The sequence below is a fragment of the Ostrea edulis genome, chromosome 3 (genome assembly GCF_947568905.1).
Source record: "Ostrea edulis chromosome 3, xbOstEdul1.1, whole genome shotgun sequence".
NCBI lineage: Eukaryota > Metazoa > Mollusca > Bivalvia > Ostreida > Ostreidae > Ostrea > Ostrea edulis.
The window spans coordinates 29,673,278-29,693,439 of NC_079166.1; the positions used below are offsets into that span (position 1 = coordinate 29,673,278).

The 20,162-nt window shown below is 34.5% G+C and overlaps 1 protein-coding gene across 4 annotated transcripts; it reads left to right on the forward strand.

Annotated features, from left to right (window-relative positions):
- The first annotated feature begins 781 nt into the window (after positions 1–781).
- LOC125674712 (uncharacterized) lies at positions 782–18,245 on the forward strand. Of its 4 annotated transcripts, none has more exons than XM_056160431.1 (7): positions 782–1,027; positions 4,110–4,323; positions 8,920–9,146; positions 9,979–10,223; positions 13,655–13,758; positions 14,342–14,531; positions 17,862–18,245. In XM_056160431.1, exons 4-7 carry the CDS (start codon positions 10,142–10,144, stop codon positions 18,161–18,163), a joined length of 678 nt encoding a protein of 225 aa, XP_056016406.1. In that variant the 5' UTR covers positions 782–1,027; positions 4,110–4,323; positions 8,920–9,146; positions 9,979–10,141; the 3' UTR covers positions 18,164–18,245. The 4 variants fall into 4 exon arrangements, with proteins under 4 accessions (XP_056016406.1, XP_056016404.1, XP_056016405.1 ...); XM_056160429.1 differs by having other exon boundaries at positions 911–1,027; positions 9,979–10,238; positions 13,655–13,764; XM_056160430.1 differs by having other exon boundaries at positions 911–1,027; positions 9,979–10,238.
- Positions 18,246–20,162: the final 1,917 nt, after the last annotated feature.

A 20,162-nucleotide genomic window follows, 5' to 3' on the forward strand; every position in this document is an offset into this window, starting at 1 on the left:
AAGGGAAAATGTAAAGTTTAATCAATATTATATCTAATAAAATAGTTTGTGTTATACTGTACAGAATATCATTCTCTCCAAAGTCACTACTATAGCTATTCAACTATTAAAGCTTCAGGGGTACATGTGCATTTTTCTCCCCCCCCCTTTTTTTTTTTACATTATTCTATTGAAGCTTTGTATTTCAAATAACTGAATAATAGTAACTACATGTATTACAGCTTCTTTTTTTTTTTTAAATTTATTTATTTTTTTCTAAATTTTATATGCTATTCAGTAATTCAATAGTCACTAATTGCTGGTTTCCCCCCCCCCCCCCCTCCCCCCCCCCCTTGCATTCTTTATGCCATTCAATAGTCGCTAGTTACTGAAGGAAATAAATGATTGGTTTTTAATTTTTTCTCTCTCTCAATTTTTATGCCATTTAATAATCACTAGTTACTGTAGCAAATGACTGTTTGCCTTACCGAAATTTGCCCTAATATGCTTTTCTTATGTTGTTTTCATAGTTCAGTTCTGCTACAAGTATATATTGAAAACATTAAATGGAATAAAAATAATACGAATATTTATGCTTTTTCATTCATTGTTAGAAGAAACAATGAATAGAGGAAACAAGACATTTTACGGGGGGTGGGGTGGGGTGGGGGGATACGAGAATTATAGGGAGAAAAACTTCGGTGAAGCACAGAGGTTGCAAGATTTTGCTAGAGTTATCGTTCTTTGAAATATCGCAAATGCGAGAATTGAACACAATTTTCTATATTTACAACCACAATTTGGCATTTTCTTATCAAATTTGAACATATATAAACTAAATATGCTCTAATTTATGCGTTGGAAGGGGCATTTCGGTAGTTTTAAGGGGCAATTCGGTAATTTCTGGGGGCATTTCGGTAAATCACGGGCATTTCGGTAATTCGGGGTACCTCCAAGACATTTATACCTCCGCTCAATCTTGGGTAAACTCCGTCCGGGTTACGCATACGGGGGTTTGGTACTCTCATTCCTGTTAACGCTGATCACGGTAAGCATATATCTGCATTTATGAAACTGTCATTATCTTCATTTTTATATATTTATATTGAGTACTGTAATATTAATTTCACAGCTGTTACTAAAATTAAATTAGTACATCCATACATGTACGTCGGTTGTTACGCTCAATTAACTTTGAGGCATGTGAAAGTGCCACGCCTAAGTATTCTATATCAAAACTACATAGGAGAGTCACACAAGCTATTGATTTAGATATATAGACCTGGATATTTTAATTAGAACAAGGGTAGTATAAACAGTCATCTACATACACTGCAAACGGTGAAAAAAATTCTAATTTAGTTGGTTTAGTTAAATTGATCCCTTGTTTCTGTTTCTTGTAATGAGATCACAGGGGCTAAGCCCTTTTTGGGCCCGAACTCTATGTCACCATAAATGGTATCGCAGAGTTCGGGCCCAAAACGGGCTTAGCCCCTGTGAATGAGATCGATTTCATCACGCACGAGAGAACTACAGCCATTTCCGTTCTGGACTGTTCTCCTTTAAGAGAGGAAATAAATTCCTAAATGTGGGAATGTAATACACCGACAACATACGAGAAGCGTCCATGCCACCCTTCAGAAAAAAATGTACGGGGGTCATTGGGTACAACGCGTTTATATAGGTCCCAGCACTCAATATAGTAGCAGTGTCTAGATCAGTGACAGCAATACAACAAAACAATGAAAAATGTAAAGTGTTCAATTTTAGCTCATCTGAGCCGAAGGCTTAAGTGAGCTTTTCTGATCAAAATTTATTCGTTGTCTGTCGGTGTCGTTCGCTACAAACTTTTCACGTTTTCTGACATCTTCTTCAGAACCACGGAACCAATTTCAACTAAAGTTGGCACAAAGCATCCTTGGGTTGAAGGGCTTTCAACTTTATTTAAATGAAGGGTCGTGCCCATTCAAAGAGAAGATAATCAAAAAAATGCAAAAAATAGGGTGGGGTCATTTAAAACTCTTCTCAGAAATCACAGGACCAGAGGAGCTGAAATTTACATGAAAGCTTCTTGACATATAGTGCAATTTTACTTACAAATATATAGCGAAAATCTTTTAAAATCATCTTCTTAAGAAACACTGGGCCAGAAAAACTGATATTTACATGAAAGCTTCCTGACGTAGTGCAGATTTTGAGTTTGTAATCATGCCCCCTCCCAGGGCTAGGATGGGGCCACAATAGGATATCAGAGTTTTACATACTGATTTATAGAATTTTTAAAGAAGAAATCTTCTTCTCAAGAATCAAAGGACCAAAGAAGTTTACATCTACATGAAAGCTTCCTGACATAGTGCAGATTCAAGTTTGTTCAAATCATGGCCACAATAGGGGATCAAAGTTTTAGATGCAAATATATAGAGAAAATCTTTACAAATCTTCTTCTCAAGAACCACTGGGCCAGGAAAGAAGAAATTTACTTGAAAGCATTTTGACATGGTGCAGATGTACGTTTGCTAAAATCATGACCCCTGGGGATAGGGTGGTGCCACAATAGGAGCTGGTCAAAGTTTTACATACAAATATATAGGGGAAAATCTTTAAAAATCTTTTTCTTAAAAACCACTAGACTAGGAGAGTACAAATTTACATGAAAGTTTCCTGATATGGTGCAGATTCAAGTTTATTTATTTCTTTACGTTTTACATTTCGTCATTTTTTGTTATTTTCCATAAATACATTTCACGGGTTTCTGAGCTTATGCACTAGCGCTTTTGCGCTTAGTATATATGCTGAACATTACTGGTCAGTTTTTGGGCAGTGCGAAGTTCGTTACAAGCAACAAAGGTCGATTTTGTATATCTGTGTCTTAGCCTTCGAATCCTCCCACCCAGTCCATTTTCAGTTTTGAATTCCACAATGCTTTCATTTGTGATTTTTCAGCAATGTCAATACTGATGTTTGGTTATTAAAAGCGATTTTGTAATGAACACAACCAATCTATTCACTATTCTGTTTTGTTTTACTGTTGAATGGTCAAGAAAATATTTATTTTCGGACGAGGATACTGAGGAAGAATATAAGTAATAAGGATGTCCCCCGGGGGTAGGTTTGGGTCACAATAGGGACTAAACTTTTACTTGCGAATATACATATGCATATATATGTAACATTTTTTTTAAGATATGGACCAAGGTGACACGGATGAGCAATGTGGTCCATGGGCCTCTTGTTAATTGTTTTTTGAATATTGAAACATTGGGAACATTTTTAATGCTCACTCGACACTGGCAGATTATTAAATAATTTTGCCGTAAATGTAAGAAAGCTTTCCATATACGTGGCTATTCTACTCTGATTAATCTTAAAGGAGTTATATACTTGATATTTCTAAGACTGTTGTGTGAGTGATGACTGTGAATGTAGGGTTCTAAAAGATCTGTAAGATCCTAGTTTATCAACTGTGAAACTATGTTTAGCTCATTTTTGTGAATTTGGGGTGCCATATACAGGCGGTTTATTTTTATCACAATGGCGCAATGTATTGTGAGCTATTTCCGTTTTACTTCTTTGATCCGCCAAAATATTCTTACATTTGTTGGATAGAGAGAAGAATGAATTTTAAAGTAATTAATGGATTATACAGTTACGAATGAATTAAACTTATATTATTTTGATGTTTTATGAACTTTTAAATATTCAAAGTTATTGGAATCACTGTATTATCCGTTGATTTTCATCTATCTGTTTATCCGTTGATCTAGAACGGATTCCGTTGGAATGTAACGGACCGTACTCGAGATTGATTAATTGAATTTTGTTTAACACCCCTCTCGAGAATATTTACTCATATGGAGGGCTGCAAAATTTTGGCCTATGCTCGGCGCTTATGGCCTTTGAGCAGGAAGGGATCTTTATTGTGCCACACCTGCTTTGACACGGGACATCGGTTTTTGCGGTCTCATCCGAAGAATATTCAATCAATCAATCAAAATAAATCAATGTTGGTTATTTTCTCTATAGAACGGATCTTTTATTGTGTTGAATGCTTTATCTCTGCATACATGTAATATTCCCATGATTTTTACAAAGTTCTAAATCCTGAGAGTAACCATGTTTTCTATACACAGACGATGACTTCAAAGGACGAATACAAATTTAATCCCGAGAGGAAGTATCAGGGACTAGCTTTGGTGGTTGTGAATTTTACAAGTGGTCCGTACTACAGAGAAGGTTCAGAAAATGATGTCAAGTACTTGAAAAAGACATTCAAATGATTAGGATTTAAAGTTGCTTTGTTTCAAAATCTGTCATCGCGACAGTTCATCCGCCTTCTTGGCAAATGTAAGTATAAAAACGTGTGCGTGATTTGCATATGTTACAAAATATGTTGTGGAATGTTCTAAAAATGTCACAATGTGAAACCATCATTTTGGAAACTCTTAGAAATTTTAAAATTGCTAGTTAAAAAAAAATTGTTCACTAAATTTTTCATCAGATCGGGAGATAAAAGACAATACACTGTAAATTGTTAGCGCGGATATTAGAATATCCAGTGTGCAATATCGGATTTCATTTCATGGATTGCATGCACATACGGTGATCAATTGTTTGTATGAAAATGTCATCAGAACTAGACAGTACTCTTAGTCATTTTATGCCGTGCTGTAGTCTTTTCATGCCATCCCTTGGAAATTAAAACTGTATGGTCCGAATTACAATATTTTTTTCATCTCGTAAAAACGCTATTAAATCATCGCACGTATGTAGTTATGAGGCTGTATGACATATCATACATTATTTCACCTGTTTTAACCAAAATTATTTGATTTTAAATCGATGTTTACAAATAACCGCGTCACTCTGCCATTTCAAATGACAGTCACGTGATTAGTTCAAACTTTCAGATCATCGGTGGTCTTATCTGTGTAAAGCTGTGTATTTTGTTACAACTGTACCATATGCCATAAGTTTAATAGAAATAAAAATATCAAATACTTCATAGTAATTTATTGTTTTACGCTCTTTCAGCCTTAAAACTAGACAATTGTGTATGAGTTAATACATCGTGTTGGGATTCCCCTGACACGCGTGGGTCTATTTATAGACTCCTAACACCGTATAATTATATATGTACCACACTATATTTACTTTCTAAATAATATCGCTGTTTTCTTTTACATGCAGATGTTTTCAAGCATGTAATTAAGGGAAAGTTAATAACTTTATAAAGTAATTAAACTGCTTTAAAGTAATTATGTACAAAAATAATACATGAACATGGGGTCATACAGCTTTAAGAGCTTTTCAATATTTATTTACAGGGGTTACAACAGTCTTAGTTAAGGTCAGCATTTCGCAAATTCTATGCTCGATACAACGATCTAGTTTACCAATACAACCTGTTATTAGGTGAAATATGCTATATGATGTGTTTCATACCGATTGGCCGGCTATTCTTACATGCTGATTTTGACTGTTACAGTGCTCATAGCGGGTATGCGCATTGTCCATAGATTCTATATATGTCATGTGAATTCATATTCAGTTACGTTTTGATCCTTTAAGGCTACAATCTGGGGTCAATTTTTTCATGGGGAATAAAGAGTGATAAAAATGCATTAAAAGTCACAACAGCTGAACAATGACAGAGCCAAAGTGACTCGGTGAGGGATGTGGCCCATGGGCCTCTTGTTAACGCCATTTTCACAGTATTGGTGATAATTCATACTTGCTAATGTTGTAATGCATTCTACATCAAGATATACGATTAAACCCATAACAAATATGATCAAATATTAACCAAAAATCCAATGATATATAACAGTCCCATGTTCTATTAAAAAAAAATATTCAAGATATACAACTGAAAAAAGGGATATTTTGTGTGTTATGCTGTTGCAGCTAAAAAAGTGGCTTTATTTTCAAGTTTTTGTTTAAAGAGATTTACAGAAGAAGCTTTTGGTAATAGAAACCAGATCAGTGAGAAATTATTCCACTTTTACATGCAATTTACCGTATGTAAATCGAAAAAATATTAGCGAAATAATGTTTAAATATGTTAAAATGCTTGTATATTATGCAATTTTATAAAATTCCAATGTTTAAACTTACAAGTAAAAAAACTACATGTTAATTCATTATTTCAACTTTTGTTTTGCATTGAAAATTGAGTTGAATACTAAATGAAACATTATAGAAAAGTTTGAGTGGATTATTCAAAACTTGAAAAAAATTACGCATTTTTCTCTAACTGGCATAAAAATGTCCCAAAATTCTATAGTGTCCGCAACATGTGCATATTTTGGAATGCCTGATGACTTAAACTTCTATACTCTTACTAGTAAGAGGCAATGCAGTTACTAATGTGTCTACCTGGTCAAAGAAACAGACTCTAGCTCAGTATTGCTAAGTTATCTGACAGATATACATGTATTGTGTTTTGTAGTGTCCGCAACTCTGTAGAGTCCGCAACGGCTTTTTGATTTCATAGATTTTTTCAAGAAAATGTATTATGATTTATCTTTATGAAAACTATTACTATTCAAGTATTTACTTTAAACATGTAATGGATTAAAATATTGTGAAAATATTTGTTCAAACTCGGAATTTACACCCATAACATCTAGTGTATACATATTCAAAATCCTTCAATTTTCAGTCTAAAGTTACATATTTCAAGTCAATTTTCACATATTTCAAACTGAAGTGGAAACTAATTAAACAAATATATGTCAAGATGTTAATTGTTTAATGATAAATCTAAATATATTCCAATTTAATTATGTTGCGGACACTACAGTAATGATATGTATTCCAATTTCCTTAAGTGTCTTAGACTAAAAGATTTCAATGAACCACTAAGATGAGCAGCCCAGAGAGATTAATGAAGTCAAGGGAGAAGATAGAAGAAATAGGGTGAAATTAAAAAAAAAAACGGTGAAGCTAAAGAAAGACAAAATAAGGAAAAGGAGAAAGAAAGAGAGATTGAGAGAGAGAGGGGGGAGGTAAAAAACAATCCCCAATTTCTTGCCACAAAAAGAGATTACATGAATAAAAAAAATACAGACAGAAAGAAATCTTGAGAGAAAGAAAAGGTTGAAAATGAAATACAAGAAAAGGTGAACACAAAAAATTGGAAAGAAAAGAACAACTTTGAAAAGGAAAAGAATTAAAACCAAAAAGGGCAGAGAAAGAAATGTTATTTGTGACAAACATAATTTTCAGATCATAGTTATGGACAAGGAGAAAGATGAGGGATGAGGTTGACCCCCCCCCCCCCTCCCCCCCCCCCCCCCCCCCCCAAGTACTGCTGGATATCTGAATACAATTCCTGCATGTTCACACGAAATACAGAAAGTAGATTCCTCCTGGGGAAACTAACGATAAAATTAGCGTCATACTTTCTGAGACAATTTTATCCCCAAACAGTACCAATAACAAGTTATTTCATTCTTTTGATAATTAGTACTGTTTATATGCAAACACTATTTTGCAATCAACATTTAGTTCTAAGTTCAAGTTTGTTTGAATTTGAAAAAATAAATAAAAGAGTTGTTCATAAATTTATCTACAGTTCTTGCAGTGTCTACATTAGCATTAATTATCATTTCACTTTTATTTCATTACAATATTCCTGAAATAAGTGAATATAATAAAACATCTATAAGTGAATATAATAAAACATCTCTAATATTCTGTTCTTTTCATGATAAAGTTGGATAACTTGATCATAAAAACAAATTGTTAGTTTGAAAGATGACACTTCAAACTTGTATACACTTTATAATTGATATATAAGTATTATTTCCAAAAGTATCATTCTAGCCCCCCCCCCCCTTTTTTTTTTTAATTTTCCCCATTATATTATACCATTCACTAATATAGAAAACAAGTTAGAGTTTAAGGATTTTAATTTACTTCATTCAAATCAAATATGGATTCAATCAGAAATACTTCAGTATATTTGTAGTGTCCGCAACAATATAAAATCTGAGAGAAAACAAATAAGAGTCCGCAATAAATTCTTTAATTTATGAAATTTACTCTATAAAATCATTCCTTAGAACATGTTTAATAGAATGAACATCTGTGACACCATCAATATTTTTTGAAACTGCATAACAATATATAATGAGGAAAAATTAATGGTCAATGTTATATGGTAATTCCCATCTCAAAAAACCCCCATACTACAACTTTTGATATCTAATTTTCCAGAGTTGATCCTATGGCACGTGAATTAGTCGAGAAAGAAACATTTATCAACATTGATTTTGAAATAAATGACAATATATTAGATATGTAATGTAAGATAACCTGTAGTGTCCGCAACAAAAATATCTAATATGTATTTTCAAAATTTAAGAAGAATGAAATGAAGACATACAGAATATTATGATAGATTTATTTGAATTTAGGAATATTCAATGTCATTTTCACATGATAATCATAATTATAGGTCTTATGAGTATTTGTAAATGTAAATAAACCTAAAAGATTGGAGACAAATTGGGCAAAAATATTAGTAGGATATTTATATGAAAATTTTTCTTGTTTTCAAAGAAAACCACAAAATTTTCTTTTTAATTTACTTCTTTCTGGTACATAGTCCAAACCAGTAAGAAATTTGGCCATGAATATTATCTTAGCATAAGTTTACTAGCTGTAACAGGTGTAATTTAGTGTCCGCAACACAGGTTCTTTTCCAAAATTTGACTTGGCATAACTTTTTTTATAGGAATGCGTATACAAATTTTTTTTTTGGTTCTTGTACGCATACATATTGCACTTTCTAGGCAACATGTCAAAAATCTGCTATGTGGATTTTTATTTTTTGCTTCAAGTTCAACATAATTTGCACAAATACTGTGAAAATGGCGTAATGAAAGAAGGGAAGAAAGGATAATATAACTATATCTGTTTGTGAATTACATGTAGATTCCCAAGATGAAGTTCTAAGAGATTACGACAGTTTTGCGTTTGCTATCAGTACGCATGGGGTGGAGGTTGAAAAAGCGGATGGAAGTGAAAGAGACATCCTCGTGCATCACCATGCAGTAGAGATGTTTGACGGTTCCTACGTTTATACTAAAATGATTCTGGATTGCTTCAGACCCTTGAAGTGCGAAGCACTGAGAGGAAAACCCAAACTATTCTTCATCCAGGTATTGTGTGTAATTTGTACAAATTGATATAGTTTCTTCAAACCTTTATGACATTAACATGTACGTTCCTTTATCTATTTTGATTTTCTTTAAATACGATGGGTAGTGAGAAAGTTCTTATACTTTATTTATTGAGAAATTATTATTTATATTGATAAGTCGTGTAATGCTATATGAAATTCTAATCATTGAATGTGAAGGTATTGCATGCATATACAACTGTATTTTCTACAAAATAATTGTTTGCTTTTATTGAAGTTTTGATGATCGAAAATTTCAAAACGTGTGTGAATAAAACTTTTTCTTGAAAATAGTTTGTAATAACTAAGACCATTATGCATGGTTACCAAAAACTCCAGTATATCATGCGTCTTGCCGTGCATTACGCAACACTTGAGTATGTTTACCTTTTTGAGAAACTATAAGAACCATACATTATTTGTAAAATGAAACAAAATTACATTTCATGTTCTGTTCTATTGAAGTGGTCATGTTATATTCAGTATTGTAGGTAAAAACCATTCTATATTTTCTCTTTTATGTTCAAACCTCTACTCTGATTATTGACTTACAGTATATCTTACCAACATATCTTTCCATGTCTTGAGATAGATAGCTGTGCCTTTTAAAAATAATTTTTCTGTATTTTTTCCTCCTTGGCCTTCTGCAACTTGCATCTTTCTTCATAAATTTTGAATTGTAGAGGACATGTATTTTACACTAGGCTTATTACACACAAAATACAGATACATAGCGTTTTAAAAGTCTTTAAGAGCGATTCACAGTATTTTCAGTACTTTGATTTGTTGTTGTAAAAATACTCTCTCTTAAGGCTTGTAGAATTCCTCACAGTAAATCCACGTATGAACATAGAGCTAAGGGCATTGGCCATGATTCTGGAGCCAGTCCATCCAAATTGTTTAAATTTGATGGAGGGAGACTAGATAAAGCAGATAGTTCACACAGATGTGGTGGACGAGAACCAGACAGCTGTAATGGAGGGAAACCATGCAGACAGATGTGATGGAGGGGAACCAGACAGACATGATGGAGGGGAACCAGACAGAGCTGATCTTGGTAAAGGCCTGTCATGTAGGAATTACAGTTATCATAAACTCTGGGAACGAAATTTGGGGGAATTGAAATCACCTTGCATGGCCATCATATTAAGTTTTAAAGTATTATTTTATTCCTTTGTGAGGCTGAATTACTAGCTCACCTGAGCGGAGTTTTTCTGATCAATCCATTTTTAGCTCACCTGAGCTGAAAGCTCAAGTGAGCTTTTCTGATCACCCGTATTCCGGCGCACGTCCGTCTGTAAACTTTTCACATTTTCAACTTCTTCTCAACAACCACTGGGCCAATTTCAACCAAAGTTGGCACAAAACATCCTTAGGTAAAGGGAATTGTAAATTGTTAAAATAAAGGGCCAGGCCACCTTCCAAGGGGAGATAATCAAGAAAAGGTAAAAATAGGGTAGGGTCATTAAAAAATCTTCTCAAGAACCACTGGGCCAGAAAAGATGAAATTTATATGAAAGCTTCCTTATATAATGCAAATTCTAAATTGTTAAAATCATGGCCCCCGGGGGTCAGATGGGGCCACAATAGGGGATCAAAGTTTTACATACAAATATATAGGAAAAATCTTTAAAAATCTTCTTCTCAAGAACCACTGAGCCAGAAAAGCTGAGATTTATATGAAAGCTTCCTTATATAATGCAGATTCTAAATTGTTAAAATCATGGCCCCCGGGGGTCAGATGGGGCCACAATAGGGGGTCAAAGTTTTACATACAAATATATCGAGAAAATCTATAAAAATCATCTTTTCAAGAACCACTGAGCCAGAAAAGCTGAGATTTATATGAAAGCTTTCTTATATAATGCAGATTCTAAATTGTTAAAATCATGGCCCCCGGGGGTCAGATGGGGCCACAATAGGGGGTCAAAGTTTTACATACAAATATATCGGGAAAATCTATAAAAATCATCTTTTCAAGAACCACTGAGCCAGAAAAGCTGAGATTTATATGAAAGCTTCCTTATATAATTCAGATTCTAAATTGTTAAAATCACGGCCCACGGGTGTCGGATGGGGCCACAATAGGGGGTCAAAGTTTTGCATACAAATATATAGGAAAAATCTTTAAAAATCTTCTTCCCAAGAACCACTGAGCCAGAAAAGCTGCGGTTTATATGAAAGCTTCCTGATATAGTACAGATTCTAAATTGTTAAAATCATGGCCCCCGGGGGTCGGATGGGGCCACAATAGGGGATCAAAGTTTTACATACAAATATATAGGAAAAATCTTTAAAAATCTTCTTCCCAAGAACCACTGAGCCAGAAAAGCTGCGGTTTATATGAAAGCTTCCTGATATAGTACAGATTCTAAATTGTTAAAATCATGGCCCCCGGGGGTCGGATGGGGCCACAATAGGGGATCAAAGTTTTTTTTTTTTTTTTTTTTTTTTTTTTTTTTTTTTTTTTGATGTAGTGCAGATTCAAGTTTGTTAAAATCATGGACTCCGTGGATTGGATGGGGCCTCAAGGGGAGCATCAAAGTTTTACATACAAATTTATAGGAAAAATCTTTTAAAATCTTCTTCTCAAGAACCACTGAGCCAGAAAAGCTGAGGTTTATATGAAAGCTTCCTGATATAGTGCAGATTATAAATTGTTAAGATCATGGCCCCCGGGGGTCAGATGGGGCCACAATAGGGGGTCAAAGTTTTTTTTTTTTTTTTTTTTTTTTTTTTTTTTTTTTTTTTTTTTCTCGGTTTTTTGTTTGTTTGTTTGGTTTTTTTTTTTTTTGATATAGTGCAGATTAAAGTTTGTTAAAATCATGGACCCCGGGAATTGGATGGGGCCTCAAGGGGGGCATCAAAGTTTTACATACAAATTTATAGGAAAAATCTTTTAAAATCTTCTCAAGAACCACTGAGCCAGAAAAGCTGAGGTTTATATGAAAGCTTCCTGATATAGTGCAGATTATAAATTGTTAAAATCATGGCCCCTGCGGGTCGGATGGGGCCACGATAGGGGGTCAAAGTTTTACATACAAATATATAGGAACAATCTTTAAAAATCTTCTTCCCAGAACCACTAAGCCAGAAAAGCTGAGATTTATATGAAAGCTTTCTGATATAGTGCAGATTCAGGTTTGTTAAAATCATGCCCCCCTGGGGTAGGATGGGGCCAACAAGTTGGGGGGGGGGGATCAAAGTCTTACATACAAAAATATAGGGAAATTCTTTAAAAATCTTCTTCTCAAGAACCATTGGGCCAAAGAAGCTCACATTTACATGAAAGCTTTCTGACATAGTGTAGATTCAAGTTTGCAAAAACCATGGCCTCCAGGGGAAGGTTTGGGGCCATAATAGGGACTACGGTTTTACATGCAAATAGATATGGAAAATATTCTGATATGGACCAAGGTGACTCAGGTGAGTGATGTGGCCCATGGTCCTCTTGTTTGTCATGGGCATAAACTTTTCAAATCTTCATCTTCTTCAGAACCATTAGGTCAATTTCAACTAAGCTTGGCACAAAGTATTCTTGGGTGAAGGGTTTTCATGCCTCTTCAAAGGGGAGATAATAAAAATAAATGCAAAGATAGGTTGAGGTTATTTAAAAATCTTCTTCTAAAGAACCACAGGGCCAGAGGAGCTAAAATTTACATGAAAGCTTCTTGACATAGTGCAGATTCAAGTTTGTTAAAATCATGACTAGTGATTGTTAGGGGTCCGCATAGTAACGAGTCATGGTAGACAAGTAGGGTCCACATAGTAACGAGTCATGGTAGACAAGTAGGGTCCACATAGTAACGAGTCATGGTAGACTAGTAGGGTCTGCATAGTAACGAGTCATGGTAGGCTAGTAGGATCCACATAGTAACGAGTCATGGTAGACTAGTAGGGTCTGTATAGTAACAATTAAGTCATGGTAGGCTAGTAGTTATTCTCGAATGTAACATAGAGCATGAAACAGAGACTTCTGAATTATGGAAACTACCCCTCTTGTTTTGGGGATAAAAACGTCAAGTTATTTGGCAATATGTATGTAAAGAAAATGGTTGAGATGTTTAAAAATCCAAATATTTCATTTGTAATGCTGATGCTCAGCCCTAGAAATGATGCTGTTCTTGTGGATGATATAGGTGGTTTAACTTGGAATCATGCAATGTTTATTTGTCTAATTCAATAGTACATGTATATATGACAAAGATTGCCGCTTTATTAGATATCTTATTATACATCGAGAATATTTCATAAATTATTTAAGGCATTTTTATGACGGAATAGATATGAATATGACGTGGTATAGATGTCATCAAGATGTGTAGACTATGCGGACTACCTGTAACGTGACGTCATTTCTAATAAATCTAGACTTGGTTAACATTGTAGCAGTCACACACAACATCACACGTTCTAGTTTTCAACTTATGTGTCAACAGTGATTTTGAAATATGTTGCATATGACTTGAGTTTTTTCTTGATATCTAGATGCAGATGATACCGTGTCGGACACTGATGTAGATGACGACTCTGACATGGAGGATGACGTAGATTTCCCAGCAGTCACCAGCAAAACTTCCCATGATCCCAAAGTGTGTGTCAGTATTAGTATAGGAATCTTATCATAGATTAAGGAAATCAGCAATGTCTGCACATGTTGATTAAGTATATGACATCGAACAGTATTTACAAAAATAACAATGCTGAAATGTTTGCTTTACCTCTCTATGAGAATTCTTCACTCAAATTGTGACTTCACTAGCTGTAGGTGAACAACCACAAATGCTAGAAGTCTTACGCTTTGCGCTAAGGGCTGTAGCAATGAGGGCTATTTAGGGTGTCAACACAAAGTGGAACATCATTTTTAAGATCATACCCAAAAAACCCTGCAATTTTCATGTGCAGTTTAAGATTTTGAGCTTTTCTGAAAGGAGCATTCAATACTTAGTCTTAAGTCTTCAGTTTGGCATGAGCGAACTCAAACTCACAACCACCTGATCATGAAGCGAGCGTTCTATGAATTGAACCACTGTGACCGGAGTCTCTTGTGAATTAAGAATGCAGAAATCTAATTGTGAAGTTATAATTAAACACATCATGCCGAATTTACAAAACCTTGCTATGTAGTCCGAGTTTTGTTTTTTAGATTCCGACACTTTCTCTAATTTATTTCAGTCGGTGGAAAATGAAAAAACTGAAGACATACTGAACCCTGCTAAACAAGTACAGGATTCTAAGGAGAGAGTGGGCTCGGGAGATTTTGTTGATGTCAGTGGAGTACGATATACGCCTGTCCAGGCCCCGGTCCACATTATATCGGTCCCCTGTCATGATGACATGCTAATCATGTTCGCTTCTCCACAAGGTCAGTCAGAAATACCAAGCTACAATCATGTATGTATAAATGACATGTATTTTTAGAATATTAGCCAATAAAGTGGGTAACTTTGTATGAATATAAAATGCTTGACGTGGTGTTGACACTCCTTATAGGCAACTTATAGTTGAATGTGGAGTCGAGAATACGCCATTTTGTAAAATATATTTTGTAAACAAGAATCATTTTTGAAAATACATTACTGTATGAACTGTGACACTTTATGGCGGCATGAAAAATATGCTGGCATGAAGCGTTGTTCTTTATACCCTCTGTATATTTTAAAAATGAAAATTTGTGTAGATTAATATTTTACTTTCATTGCTGTCAGAATTAAGTCCCGGCCATTAAAATAGTCGTGCTATATATATCAAAATTCATACATATATAGTGCTCACGGCGGGTTTGACCGGTCGACAGTGGATGCTTACTCATTCTAGGCACCTGATCCCACCTCTGGTGTGTCCAGGGGTCCGTGTTTACCCAACTCTCTATATTGTATTGCTTGTAGGAGTTATGAGATTAATCACTGTATCGAAGACAAAAACATTAGAAATGTAAATATAACCAGCATAAACTGGTCAAAAAACAGTATGGACCATTATACATGTATGTATAAGTACCTTAGTAATCACTTGTATATGATGTATACACATTATTTATTCTTTATCAAGTAATAAAATACAAACATTGAAATTAAAATAGAATGAAATTGAAGATTTTAAGTAGATAGATTGATGACATTATTTAATGTACAAATGTCCTACTGAGTGACTTGCCTTTACATGTAATACTCATCTCTTGTATTTAGCATCCCAAACTTACAGTCCTTACATTACCATATCCCAGATTTACAGTCCTTACATTACCACATCCTAGATTTACAATCCTTACATTACCACATCCCAGATTTATAGTCCTTACACTACCACATCCTAGATTTACAATCCTTACATTACGACAACCCAGATTTACAGTCCTTACATTACCACATCCTAGATTTACAGTCCTTACATTACCACATCCCAGATTTACAGTCCTTACACTACCACATCCCAGATTTACAGTCCTTACATTACCACATCCTAGATTTACAGTCCTTACATTACCACATCCTAGATTTATAGTCCTTACATTACCACATCCTAGATTTACAATCCTTACATTACCACATCCCAGATTTATAGTCCTTACATTACCACATCCTAGATTTACAGTCCTTACATTACCACATCCCAGATTTATAGTCCTTACACTACCACATCCTAGATTTACAATCCTTACATTACGACAACCCAGATTTACAGTCCTTACATTACCACATCCTAGATTTACAGTCCTTACATTACCACATCCCAGATTTACAGTTGATACATTACCACATCCCAGATTTACAGTCCTTACATTACCACATCCCAGATTTACAGTCCTTACATTACCATATCCTAGATTTACAGTTGATACATTACCACATTCAAGATTTACAGTCCTTACATTACCACATCCTAGATTTACAGTTGATGCATTACCATATCCCAGATTTACAATCCTTACACTACACATCCTAGATTTACAGTTGATGCACTACCACATTCCAGATTTACAGTCCTTACATTACGACATCCCAGATTTACAGTCCTTACATTACCACATCCTAGATTTACAGTTGATGCATTTCCACATCCCAGATTTACAGTCCTTACATTACGACATCCCAGATTTACAGTCCTTACATTACCACATCCTAGATTTACAGTCCTTACATTACCACATCCCAGATTTACAGTCCTTACATTACCATATCCCAGATTTACAGTCCTTACATTACCACATTCAAGATTTACAGTCCTTACATTACCACATCCTAGATTTACAGTTGATAAATTACCACATCCCAGATTTACAGTCCTTACATTACCACATCCTAGATTTACAGTCCTTACATTACCACATTCAAGATTTACAGTCCTTACATTACCACATCCTAGATTTACAGTTGATAAATTACCACATCCCAGATTTACAGTCCTTACATTACCACATCCTAGATTTACAGTTGATAAATTACCAGATCCCAGATTTACAGTCCTTACATTACCACATCCCAGATTTACAGTCCTTACATTACCACATCCTAGATTTACAGTTCATACACTACCACATTCAAGATTTACAGTCCTTACATTACCACATCCTAGATTTACAGTTGATAAATTACCACATCCCAGATTTACAGTCCTTACATTACCACATCCTAGATTTACAGTTGATAAATTACCACATCCCAGATTTACAGTCCTTACATTACCACATCCCAGATTTACAGTCCTTACATTACCACATCCTAGATTTACAGTTCATACACTACCACATTCAAGATTTACAGTTGATACATTACCACATCAAGATTTATACAGTCTATACACTATCACCAGACAGATTTATAGCACATGCATTATTTTCTCTTAGATTTACAGCACATACTGCATGCTACATTAAAAAACTTTCAAAAATTGTTTCATAAATATAAAGAAAGACTATTTTCTTTTAATTAATTTAAATGACGTTATTAATAAATGTAAGACTCTAGAAAATAGAAAGACATTTAAAGCAAAGATAAGGTGTCCATACAAAAAACTTCAATGCAACATGTTACATTACGAATAAATATTTCAAGGCATTTCCATGAAATGTTTAAAGAGAAAACGTTGAGAAAATAAACAGAGCAACCGAGATGTGTTTGCGAAATACAGTACCTTGAGGTTGGTCTTAATGGAATGGCAGCAATCTTAATTCAAGTTTAAAATTGTAGACCGACAAAAAGACGTATGAATTAAAAATAAAATACGTTCACTCTCCGGGATAAAGAAGAGTTTTTTTTTAATATTCAAAAAGGTTATTCATTTCTGTCATCGGTATAAAGTTACTCATTGCTTCGTTGTCTTGATTTTATTATCTGACACTGTCTTGATATAATTCTGTCCATAGATTCAGTACAAGTATAAAAAGATCCGATTAAATTTTTTGCAGATAGTTTTATAATATTATATCTTTTCTGTTGTATATGTCATGTGTAACATTATAAGAAACATTGTATGTGTTATTTAACTGTAGAGCATTACAATTAGTATTCAGCATGGCTATACATGTAATACAATGTATAGCATTTAGTATACAACAGATTCAGTACATGCTGTGATACAGAAACTGTGTTTACATGTCTAACACTAGGGAAAGTGGACATACTCTTCATATTTATTAATAGCGATTTGTATGTTTAAACAACACACGGTAAATCTTTTTTCTGGTTTCTTTCAGGTCACTATGCTATCAGGAATGTCAACACTGGTAGCTTCATGCTGCAATTTCTGTATGATTCCGTCAAAACTGTATATGGAGAGGGGAGATTTGTAAACAATCGCACCAACTTCCTGCACGTTCTAAACGATGTTGCGTATAAGATGTCATCTCTTACTTATTTTCCTCAAGGCTACAAAAATGTCACGTGTGTGGCTCACAAACTCTCTAAAGATATCATTTTCTCCAAGGGAGAAAAAATGCAACATTCTAAATTTTCATTGGTTTTGCAAAGACTCACAGAGGTCATTACGGGGAACTAGTATTGAGCCTGAATTTTTTTATATTACATCAGATATTTGTATTTAATAGTAATTCATATTGTAATTAAAATTCTGAACGTTTTCCACATTTTTTGTTTAATGAAAATCTTGATAAGGTATCGATACGCAATATAATAGATACTTACAAAATGTTATGTTTAAAATAAAACAGACTTTTATTCATAACTCCAAGAATGGTGTATTTTAAGGAGGTACTCTACATTGTCACAATGGCTGACTTAAATTCCTTTTAAAACATGGATGAAAATATAAATATAAAAAATATTTGGCTATTTATTTTAGATATTAATACCTAGCTGAGTAACTCAGCACGTCGACTGCTGAACTGTAGATCATGGGTTCGAGTCCAGCAGGGTTTTGAATTTTTTTTTTCCAGATTGCTTTCTACTAAAACTGCAATTTTGACTAAATAAAGTAAATTTGAAAGTTTTCAATTTCAAAATATTGTTGCACATATCCACTTTCAATCCATATCAAATTTCTCTGGTGTAGCATTCCTCCTTAAGTCCATTCTTCCAAATCGAAACTGTACATGTAGTATGGATTTTTCTCTTCTTATTAGCTGCAGATCTGTGAGGTCTTGTGCTTGTGTTTTCAATCGGCGTCACGTGGAAGAGTCGTCTACATTCTGATGTTCGTGTCATTAAGGACGAACACTTTTCTTTCGCGATGAGGTGTACAGAAATTGGATCGATTGATTGAATATTGTTTAACGTCCCTCTCAAGAATATTTCACTCATATGGAGACGTCACCACTGCCAGTGAAAGGCTGCAAAATTTAGGCCTATGTTTGGCGCTTTTGGCCATTGAGCGGGGAGGGATCTTTATCGTACCACATCTGTTGTGACACGAGGCCTCAGTTTTTGTGGTCTCATCCGAAGGACCGCACTATTTAGTCGCCTCTTGCGACAAGCAAGGGGTACTGAGGACCTATTCTAACCCGGATCCCCACGGGCTCAGAAATTGGAACAAAAGAGAAGTGTAAACTAGGGTACGTCCAGGCTTGTTCGGAGATTGCGGACAAATGCTGATTAAGTTATGTGGAAGGTACCGAAATTTGTGAACAGGGTTGCAGTCGTAGAAAAGTTGTTGGTAACTCAACATCCATACTGCCAATTGCCTTGGTTTGAAATATAACAGGAAACTGACGCTTCGAGAAGTATGAAAAGTAATTCTAATGTTGCAAATCAAATGCGATTGTTTAGTCCTTGCCACATGCATATCTTTTATACTCATACAAAAGAAGATCGTCGCTTGAATGTTGAGAAAGGAGTTTGTAGACGGAGAAATGCAGGGTGTCGAGTCCATATTTATTCCTATATTTTCCTATAAACTTGAAGGTTCTTATGTGTTCCCTATAACTCATTAAAATCCCTATAAAGCCCGATGTAACCCCCCCCCCCCCCCCCCCCCAAAAAAAATCTAGGAGCTGATGGTAGATTGATATTTAATTAGATTGTTATGAAGAGAATAACTATGATGATTGTATAAGAAGTGTCTATTGGATGGAAAACTGTCCACATCTGAAAGGATTTTGTCTTTGATTATGTTTCATATTGTTTCTTATTCAGTAAGATACTTAGTAATGCTTGCTAGATTTTTATGCAGAAACAATAAACGTTTATACAAATTCTTTAATTAAAACCATATTTATTCCTATAAATCTGCAGTAAAAATCCCTATATTTGCCCTATAAACTGCCAAAAAAATAAAAAATAAATTCCTATAATCCTATATTTTTAGACTAAAAATCGCTGGACACCCTGCAAATAATGTACCCTCCATATAACAATATTTGTCAAATAAAGGGGCAAATCTCCGGCAAGAGAGATCGAAAAGGGATCAAAATTGCAACATGATCTAGAGTGATCCACAAAGAAGCTTCATAGCAAATTTTAGATTGATATGAGACAGAGCAATGAAAGTAGAAACAAAATATATCGAACAGACGGATATGCAGACATCGCTGTACCACAAT